The sequence below is a fragment of the Oncorhynchus mykiss genome, chromosome 13 (genome assembly GCF_057628025.1).
Source record: "Oncorhynchus mykiss isolate SJ-2025 chromosome 13, ASM5762802v1, whole genome shotgun sequence".
Lineage (NCBI taxonomy): Eukaryota > Metazoa > Chordata > Actinopteri > Salmoniformes > Salmonidae > Oncorhynchus > Oncorhynchus mykiss.
In genome coordinates this window covers 55,254,903-55,265,666 of record NC_143034.1, presented here as the reverse complement: position 1 = coordinate 55,265,666, position 10,764 = coordinate 55,254,903, and the positions used below count along the sequence as shown (strand labels likewise).

General features: G+C 39.9%; 1 protein-coding gene across 2 annotated transcripts; it reads right to left on the bottom strand.

The window, feature by feature from the left end:
* Positions 1 to 1,929: 1,929 nt before the first annotated feature.
* Positions 1,930 to 4,457, bottom strand: LOC118936304 (mapk-regulated corepressor-interacting protein 1). Of its 2 annotated transcripts, XM_036941279.2 has the most exons (5): positions 4,227 to 4,457; positions 3,452 to 3,549; positions 3,160 to 3,278; positions 2,854 to 2,958; positions 1,930 to 2,749 (listed from the first exon to the last, which is right to left on the bottom strand). In XM_036941279.2, exons 2-5 carry the CDS (start codon positions 3,454 to 3,456, stop codon positions 2,685 to 2,687), a joined length of 294 nt encoding a protein of 97 aa, XP_036797174.1. In that variant the 5' UTR covers positions 3,457 to 3,549; positions 4,227 to 4,457; the 3' UTR covers positions 1,930 to 2,684. The 2 variants fall into 2 exon arrangements, with proteins under 2 accessions (XP_036797174.1, XP_036797176.1); XM_036941281.2 differs by lacking the exon at positions 3,452 to 3,549 and having other exon boundaries at positions 4,227 to 4,435.
* Between the last annotated feature and the right edge of the window lie 6,307 nt (positions 4,458 to 10,764).

Sequence of the window (10,764 nt, the reverse complement as noted above, 5' to 3'; positions counted from 1 at the left end):
CTGTTCACACTGCTATGCTTTAACTTGGCCCGGTCGCAGTTGTAAATGAGAACTTGTTCTTAACTAGCCTATCTGGTTAAATAAAGGTGAAATAAAAATAAAATAAAAAACTGCTGCCCTGTGTACATAGTCATTGAACACTGGTCACTTTAATAACGTTTACACACTGTTTTACCAACTTCATATGTATATACTGTATTCATCCTATAACTACCGCTGTACACACCACTCCTGTTCATACAGTATACTAGCCATACTGTCTATACACACCATTATATTACACAATAAGGCACGAGGGGGTGTGCCACAACCCTGAGCTACCTTATTGCTATTATAAACTGGTTACCAACTTAATTAGAGTAGCAAAAATAAATGTTTTGTCATACCCGTGGTATACTGTCTGATATACCATGGATGTCAACCAATCACTATTCAGGGCTCGAACATCCCAGTTTATAAATATATATATGTATATATAAATATATATTTTTATCCCAGACTCTGACATTGCTCATTCTGATATTTCTTAATTTTTAGGATTGTTTGTATTGTTAGGTATACTGCAATGTTGAAACTAGAAATATAAGCGCTTAGCTGCACTTGCGATTTTATTTTACCTTTATTTTACCAGCATGCGATAACATCTGCAAAATGTGTACGCGACCAATGACATTTTATTTGATATAAGATTCCTGAGACAAATGTGTAAATAAATGTGTTGTGTTAATACCATGGCCTACACCAACTGTATCCACATGTGAACTTTGTCAACACAGATGCATCAACACCTATATCTGGGGCGCAGAATCACATTTTGTTACAATATATCATGCAGCCATGATTGTATCTTCTTGTACTTGTTTGCACTACTAATAGGTTTACCATTATGGAGTAATTCTCTCTGCTAACTTTTGTGAATACTGGCTGAGCCCTGTTGTTATAACTGCTTTCAGACCATAACCGAGCACTTCTTGATTCCCTCTGTGATATGAAGGAACTAGATCAGAGAAAGAAATATGGCTGACTATACATACAATGAAAATAAACACATGTAAAGTGTTGGTCCCATGTTTTCCATATGCACAAAAAGCTTATTTCTCTCAAATTTTGTGCACAAATTTGTTTACATCCCTGTTAGTGAGCATTTCTCTTTTGCCAAGAAAATCCATCCACCTGACAGGTGTGGCATATCATGAAGCTGATTAAACAGCATGATCATTACACAGGTGCGCCTTGTGCTAGGGACAATAAAAGGCCACTAATTTGTCACACAACACAATGACTCAAGCTTTGAGGGAGAGTGCAATAGTCATGCTGACTGCAGGAATGTCCACCATCACTGTTGCCAGGTAATTTTATGTTAATTTCTCTACCACAAGGTGCCTCGAACATTGTTTTAGAGAATATGTCAGTACGTCCAACCGGCCTCACAACCGCAGACCACATGTAACCACGTCAGCCCAGGACCTCAACATCCGGCTTCTTCACCTGCGGGATTGTATGAGGGGGGTGTGGAGGGGTTGCTGAGGAGTATTTCTGTCTGTAATAAAAGCCCTTTTGTGGGGAAAAACTCAGTGGGTGGGCTTATGCCCGCCAAGGCCATCCATGGCTGTATTCCTGCCCAGTCATGTGAAATCCATAGATTAGGGCCTAATGAATACATTTAAATTGACTGATTTCCTTATGAAATGCATTCAGTAAAATCTTTGAAATTGTTGCATGTCGCAATTATATTTTTGTTCAGTAGCCTATTACACTGTTTTCAGTAACAATGCACAAACAAAACAAAGAGCATGAGACAACAATCATTTACCATCCTACTGTAGGTTCTGTGATGTTTGTACATACATCATTGGGGAGTATATAGGTAACACATCCAAAAAGTAAATTTAGGTCAGAACATCTATGACCAATGCATTGAGAGTGAAATACTGTAAAATTATTTTATTCCATTTTTTTTTTCAAGGCTGGGAAGTCAATGTGGCAATGTCTACTTGAAGTCCATTTTAGGGGCATGAATTTATATGAAAAATGTTGGCATTTATCCTAAAGAATTTTTGGCTTCCAAAACTCGCCCGTACAATCGGTTTCCATTCCAATATATCTACAATTCAACTATCTTCCAAAAAAAGAATGTCAGCCATTCAGCGTTATCCTTTGTAGATTGAAAAGAAAACTTAATATTTAAGACTGCAGTCCTTTAAAGTGTCCCATGAAGAATTTTTACACCATCTGTACTTCGGCATCAGGATGTCAGCATATTTCATTGAAACTCTGCATCAGTCCCATTTACATAAAAAAAGAGTGAAAATGAAAAATTCATGGCTGTAAAACCAAGAACCGGAAGAGAGAATCCCTGGAGAATCCCTGGAAATCAAATGCAAGCTTTCTTGGATTCCACATCAACCAGATGAGAGGTAGGGTAAGAAAATATTGAGCCTGGACAGAGAAAGAGAGAGGGGGGGGGGGGACTGGGGTGGATAAGGAACTCCAAAAATGTTGTGGTTGTTAGGACATCAGCCCACTGCTGTTGAATGGGCAAGCTGTTAGTCCAGGTGGGCAGAAAGAGGACCGGAATTCTGGGCAGGAATGGCCAAAAGGTTGACTTGCTGGCTGACAGAGGAGGAGAAAGTTCTCAAGGATAATTGGTGCAGAAAAAAAGCTGTTGACTATAAAGAGAAAGACTAGGACTTCTTGGAGTCCTGTGTGTTGTGTTTCTTGAGGTCACTCAGGTCAACTGGTGTGAAAGCTGCAAGAAAGGATACAAATAACATTACTACTCTGTCTTTTTGACAAATCTAGTAAATAGCCTTTTTAAATGACAAACATAGTCAGATCCATCAAGTCACTTACAATTTAAGTTGGGATTTGGGTTCTTTTCCACATACTCCTGTGGTCCACGGTCTTTGCGTTCGCTGCTCTGAGGTGACCGGATGTCTCTGAGCACACACTGCCAGGCTGTAAAGAAGCATACACATGCCAGCTTTCAACCACCTCCTTACATACCACATTCCATCCAAATGGCTCATCTGAGCTCAGTGGTACAGGGGCTCTGTAAGAAGCTTTGGATCATGTTGATGGCCAACATATAAGCCTACTCAGGTGAGAGACGTTAAGGGCTAGTCTTAGTAAGAGATCGGCCTTCTGAGGCAGACTCACTGTCGTGGATGAAACGCACATTCTCCTCATGCGCTGGAGTGAAGAGCTCCCCACTGTTCGTAGGAGACCGAGGGCTGGAAGTCCGCTTGTAGTTGTTCACCATCCTGGGAGCAGATGAGCTGTAAAGCAGCAAAGATACAAATAAAAAACAAATAAAACAAACAGCAAAAAAGAATGAAAACACAGAACAGACAGGCTGGAAAACACAACATACGTTTTTCTGGCATGCATGCAGCTTGATATACAGTTACCACACAACACAACCATAACAGGTAAACAACTCTCTTCCAACCTCATTCTGTGTGTAGTCTGTCTCTTGCTCCTTTCTAATGATTTTTTTTGGGGGGGGGGTTGAGAGAGTATGAACCTTCTTTATCCTCTGTTGGATAGCTAGTGGTGGAAACAAGGCGAGACATGATTCATTCTAAATAAAGACACCAATCACAAACAATTGAGGAATGTTGACATTTGAAAGCTAGCTAGCTAAAACAGACTGCAAAATACAGTTACTTAACTACACAGCCAGAAAGCTACATTGGATGCCACACTACCGGCATTAGCTTGCTTGTTGATGTTAGTTATGCTTCAATGTTTACATGTTTGAATCTGACACTTAACGTTACACAAGCGAGCTAGCTAACGTTAGCTAAGACAGCTAACAATAGCTAGCAATAAATTATACTAGCCAACTCATATTGACCAGCGACTCGTAAAATATAAAGCACATAGCTTGCTAACTAACGTTACCCAATATCGTATATTTTAAATTGACATTTTTGTTGATTAGAAATTAGCTTGCGGTTGAAGTACTGGCTGACAGATAAAGGATAACGTTAGCTAACTGTCAAGCTAACGTTATGGTACCGAATATGCTATCTAGCGAATGTTTGCTACACGTTATCAACATCTAATATTATTAGCTAAGCCATTTAACTTTATCTAGCTGAATATATCCAGACAATAGTACAAATTAAATGTTTCCAACAGCAGTGGCATATTAATTTAGAACGCTATAGCCATCTTGAAATAATCAAAAAATTACCAAGATGTAAACTATGTTTACAAACCTGTCTTTAGATCCGGCTTCCTTTCGCTTTCTTTATTCAGCCAACAAGATGTAACTAGCGTTAGCGAGCTAGGCCTCCCATCGGCTAAAACGGTTACCAAGGCCAACCAATCATTTCTGGGCAAGTAATTTAAAACGGAAGTCAACAAAACTTAATAGGTTTGTTGGTTCAAAATAATGTTAAAATCCCAAAGTGATGCTTCTATGAATGCCTTCTCCCCAACATTTACCCTCTCTGATCGGGTCTTTTTGGTACTTGTTTAAATAAAACAGACCATAGACCAGCTTGAGAAGAAGTTAGAAAAAGCATTGGCTAAAAATACCATTACCTGAGTTTATAGGCCCTAAAAAAATACACCCTAGCAATTAAAAATCATCATAATGCACCCTAGTTATTAAAAATATCAACAAGCCCTAGTCAGACCATTACTGTTCCAGCTGGCTTATATGCGTTATTAGGTAGGTAATGTTAAGTGTAGCACAGATCATTTTCGACCAACTTGATGATGCTTCCTCAGTTCCCGACTTGGAAGAACGCATTTAATCTAAATGTCCATGTCTAGTTGCAGGGGGGTTCGTTTGAATTTAGAAATTGCTCCAATATTAACGTGGTTGCGTATTGCTGCTTTTCACAGTTTGGAAAGTACATTTCACATTTGTTCACAATAAAAGGAAAATGAGACGCCATGTAACCCTGTAGTGGCCTACTACTCAAATCAAATATTATTTGTCACATGCTTCGTAGACTAACAGTGAACTGCTTACTTATGGGTCCTTATCCAACAATGAAGAGTTAACGATAACAAGTAAAACATTTTTTTTTAAAAGCATGTCAATATAGAGCCCCACACCATTTCCCTGTTTGACGCTAGGTTTTATGGGTATTATGACACCTCCACTGTGGGGCTCTATATTAGCGACTTTTTCTGGTGTTATTGGAGACTCTGACGTGAAAGCACGTATTGTTCTTACTCTTCTCAACTAGCAGCGCCTGTCCCAAAGCACTCACAGGCAGCCCAGTCCTCCTGCAGCAGTCTCTCCCAGCTGCAGTCAGCGCATGAGATGTTCACCCCTCTGCATCCAGACTGCAAATGAATCGGGCGCATGCGCACGCATGCACTTTTGCCAGTTCCAAGCCCAGATAAAGAAGGAGGGTTGGAATTGTGACGTAAAAAAAAACAAGAATCGCAGTTCATTTGTGGTTCTAAACATATTTAGGGTGTTTTTTACTCACTTTTTGTCTCTTTAACCTGCATGTCGTGATCGCGTTTGGTGTAGGGGGATAAAATCAATGTATGCACGATGGTGCACACGCGCAGCCGGTTTGGGTTCCGTGTTAGCCAAATACATTTAATCCTAGTAAGAATTCACTGTCTTGGGTCAATTAAGATCACTACTTTATTTTAAGAATGTGAAATGTCAGAATAATAGTAGAGATAAGGATTTATTTAAGCTTTTATGTCTTTCACCACATTCCCAGTGGTTCAGAAGTTAACATTCATCAATTAGTATTTGGCTACCTGAAACAAATGTTTCAGGTAGCCTTCCACAAGCTTTCCACAATAAGTTGGGCGAATTATGGCCCATTCCTCCTGACAGAGCTGGTCAGGTTTGTAGGCCTCCTTGCTCACGCACGCTTTTTTAGTTCTGCCCACACAATTTTTTATGGGATTGAGGTTAGGGCTTTGTGATGGCCACTCCAATACCTCGACTTTGTTGTCCTTAAGCCATTTTGCCACAACTTTGGAAGTATGCTTGGGGTCAATGTCCATTTGGAAGACCCATTTGTGACCAAGCTTTAACTTCCCGACTGACGTCTTGAGATGTTGCTTCAATATATATCCACATAATTTTCCTCCCTCATGATGCCATCTATTTTGTAAAGTGCATCATGCCCTCCTGCAGCAAAGCACCCCCACAACATGATTGCTGCCACCCCCGTGCTTCACGGTTGGGATGGTGTTCTTCGGTTTGCAAGCACCCCCTTTTTCCTCCAAACATAACGATAGTCATTATGGCCAAACAGTTCTATTTTTGTTTCATCAGACCAGAGGAAAGTTCTCCAAAAAGTACAATCTTTGTCCCTATGTGCAGTTGTAAACCGTAGTCTGGCATTTTTGTGGCGGTTTTGGAGCAGTGACTTCTTCCATGCTGAGCAACCTTTCAGGTTATGTCGATATAGGACTCATTTACTGTGGATATAGATACTTTTGTAACTGTTTCCTCCAGCATCTTCACAGGGTTCTTTGCTTTTGTTCTGGGATTGATTTGCACTTTTCACACCAAAGTACATTCATCTCTAGGAGACAGAACATGCCTCCTTCCTGAGCGGTATGACAGCTGCGTGGTCCCATGGTATTTATACTTGCTTACTATTGTTTGTACAGATGAACGTGGTACCTTCAGGCATTTGGAAATTGCTCCCAAGGATGATCCAGACTTGTGGAGGTCTATAATTTTCTTTCTGAGGTCTTAGCTGATTTCTTTTGATTTTCCCATGATGTCAAACTAAGAGGCACTGAGTTTGAAGGTAGGCCTTAAAATACATCCACAGGTACACCCCCAATTGACTCAAATGATGTCAATTAGCCTATCAGAAGCTTCTAAAGCCATGACATGATTTTCTGGAATTTTCCAAGCTGTTTAAAGGCACAGTCAACTTAGTGTATGTAAACTTCTGACCCACTGGAATTGTGATACAGTGAATTATAAGTGAAATAATCTGTCTGTAAACAATTGTTGGAAAAATTACTTATGTCATGCACATGGTAGATGTCCTAAACGATTTTCCAAAACTATAGTTTGCTAATTAATTAACTTCTTATGGCTGGGGGGCAGTATTGAGTAGCTTGGATGAATAAGGTGCCTAAAGTAACCGGCCTGCTCCTCAGTCTCAGTTGCTAATATATACATACTGTTAGTATTGGATAGAAAACACTCTAAAGTTTCTAAAACTGTTTGAATTATGTCTGTGAGTATAACAGAACTCATATGGCAGGCAAAATCCGGAGTTGAAATCAAAACAGGAAGTCAGAAATCTGAGCTTTGTATGTATTCACCAGAGTCCCCAATGAAATCCCCTTGAGATATTAATGATGCTGCACTGCCTAGGGGTTCCACTAGATGTCAACCATCAATATAAATTATAATGAGACTTCTATGGTGTTGTGGGAGTGAATGATAGCAGAATCAGTCAGGTGTCTGGCAATCAGCCATTTTCTGATCATGTTTATTCCTCATGGTAGTCACTTGCGTTCCATTGCTCACGAAGACAAGAAGGAGTACTCAGGTTGGAACTTTATTGAAGCTCTTTGTTAAAAACATCCTAATGATTGATTCTGTACTTAGTTTGAAATGTTTCTTCGACCGGTAATATAATTTTTTGAAGTTTTTGTCCGATATAACGCTGACCAGAATGAGCGTTTGGATATGTATACCAAACGCGCTAACAAAAGAAGGTATTTGGACATAAATAATGGACATTTTCGAACAAAACAAACATTTATTGTGGACCTGGGATTCCTGGAGTGCTTTCTGATGTAGATCATCAAAGGTAAGGGAATATTTATCATGTAATTTCTTGTTTATGTTGACGTCAACATGGCGGCTATTGTGACAAATATTTCTGAGCGCCGTCTCAGATTATTGCATGGCTGGCTTATTCCGTAAAGTCTTTTTGAAATCAGACACAGCGGTTGCATTAAGGAGAGGTATATCTATAATTCCATGTGAATAACGTGTATTATCATCTACATTTATGATGACTATTTCTGTTGAATGATGTGGCATTGCAAAATCACCTAATGTTTTTGGAACTAGTGAATGTAACGCGCCAATATAAACTCAGATTTTTTTTATATAAATATGAACTTTATCAAACAAAACATACATGTATTGTGTAACATGAAGTCCTATGAGTGTCATCTGATGAAGATCATCAAAGGTTAGTGATTCATTTTATCTCTATTTTCTGCTTTTTGAAACTCCTCTCTTTGGCTGAAAAAAATGGCTGTGTTTTTCTGTGGCTATGTGGAGACCTAACATAATCGTTTGTGGTGCTTTTGCTGTAAAGCATATTTGAAATCGGACACTGTGGTGGGATTAACAAATGTTAATTACGAGAGTTTTGATGTTTTGAAAATGGCGCCCTACACTTTGACTGGCTGTTGTCAAATTGCTTCCGTTAACGGGATTGCAGCCATAAGAAGTTTAACAAGAAATTTGTGGAGTGATTGAAAAACAAGTTTCAATGACTCCAACCTAAGTGTATGTAATCTTCCGACTTCAACTGTATGTACTGTACATATAAGTAGGGGTAAAGTGACTAGGCAACAGGATAGATAATAGACTGTAGTAGCAGCGCATGTGGCATAGGAATCTAGTTCATAATAATGTTGAAAACTGAGAAAATGGAATGGCATCAAACATATGGAAACACACTATGCCGTCATGGATTCAAATCCTGCAGCGCACGCAAGGTCCACCTGCTCAAGCCAGCGCATATCCAGGCCCATCTGAAGTTTGCCAATGAGTATCTGGATGATCCAGAGGAGGAATGGGAGAAGGTCATGTGGCCTGATGAGACAAAAATAGAGCTTTTTGGTCTAAACTCCACTCGCCGTGTTTGGAGGAAGAAGAAGGATGAGTACAACCCCAAGAACACCATCCCAACCGTGAAGCATGGAGGTGGAAACATCATTCTTTGGGGATGCTTTTCTGCAAAGGGGACAGGACGACTGCACCGTATTGAGGGGAGGATGGATAGGGCCATATATCGCGAGATCTTGGCCAACAACCTCCTTCCCTCAGTAAGAGCATTGAAGATTGGTCGTGGCTCGGTCTTCCAGCATGACAATGACCCGAAACACACAGCCAGGGCAACTAAGGAGTGGCTCTGTAAGAAGCATCTCAAGGTCCTGGAGTGGCCTAGCCAGTCTCCAGACCTGAACCCAATAGAAAATCTTTGGAGGGAGCTGAAAGTCCATATTACCCAGTGACAGCCCCGAAACCTGAAGGATCTGGAGAAGGTCTGTATGGAGGAGTGGGCCAAAATCCCTGCTGTAGTGTGTGCAAACCTGGTCAAGAACTACAGGAAACGTATGATCTCTGTAATTGCAAACAAAGGTTTCTGTACCAAATATTATGTTCTGCTTTTCTGAGGTATCAAATACTTATGTCATGCAATAAAATGCAAATTAATTACTTAAAAATCATACAATGTGATTTTCTGGATTTTTGAAGTGTACCAGACCTCTACATGCTTTGTAAGTAGGAAAACCTGCAAAATCGTCAGTGTATCAAATACTTGTTCTCCCCACTGTATGTCAGGATCAATTTCAAGATCATTATCTGTCGACTGCTCAGGATCTTCAGGTGCGTAACATGCATTTTTCTCTACTGTACTTAACCTAAAGGAGAAAGTACTCAGCTTGTATTTCACCGTCAGTTCAGGTTTGCACCTCGCACACTTCTTTTTGCCTCGCTTCCTCTCGCCATCCATCCTCTTGCTCGCCCAGTCCTCCGACAAAGGTGTATTACCGTGTTCAAACTTCTTCTTTGTCTTCATGTGGTTTTCCGGCAGAGTAGACACTGTGTTGTGTATTGCTGCCTTTCGCAGGTCAGAGTGCAGATTGCACATTTTGGTCACAAACAAAAAAGGGAAAAGGGAATGGGAAAATCTTAAATTGCATCACCATCTAAACCTGCACATCTATACACTATCTCCCAAAACACACCACCCCATCTGACTACTGACCCTAAACGAAATAAATGTTTTATCATTGGAAGAAACATGATGGAATTTTGTCATTAAAATTGTATGCTTGTATTATTATATACCTGTGTAATTTCATCATTCAAGTCACAAGTGTGTCCCGAAGTCGATTGGTTTATTGGGTCCCCTCGCCACTTTTGAAGTCACCCTCGGAATTTTATCAGTAACACAGCAAATTGAGGGCTCTACAAATGAGTTAGTTGGTAGGGGCGAGGGCCTGGTTTGGGATTCACCGTACGACTTGAGGGTCGTTCAAGTGAAACTTCCAAGTCAGAACTCCACACTTCAGAGACAGCATGTGAACGCCACACTAAGCCTAAACATAAACCTCAGGTTGATATGAAATTACTGTTTAAAAAACGTAAAAACGTTATTTTAATGAAATTATGTGAATTAGCAGCTCGTTACCCTTTTCCTCTAGGTGATCCTTATCATAACCTATAATAGGCTACGTAGAGTTTTCCATCGAGTCAATCAGTGAGATAGAAAAGAGTTGCGTCCTCACCAATTAATTTCATCAATATTTATAAAAAGCACCTTTATGAAAATATTTTGTAAAAAAACAAGACGTTCATTGGTGAAATTCATTAGATTAGTTGAAATGGGCAGAATACTACTTACTCTTTCAGCAACACTGTTAACTATTTCAGAAAATAACAACTGCCAAGCATAATAGGAAAAATGCCAATACAGCAGCACCAGTGCGTGTATCGCATAGTAGCTATTTTCCAATGATCTCTGGCCTACCAAATGAAATGTAATTTTT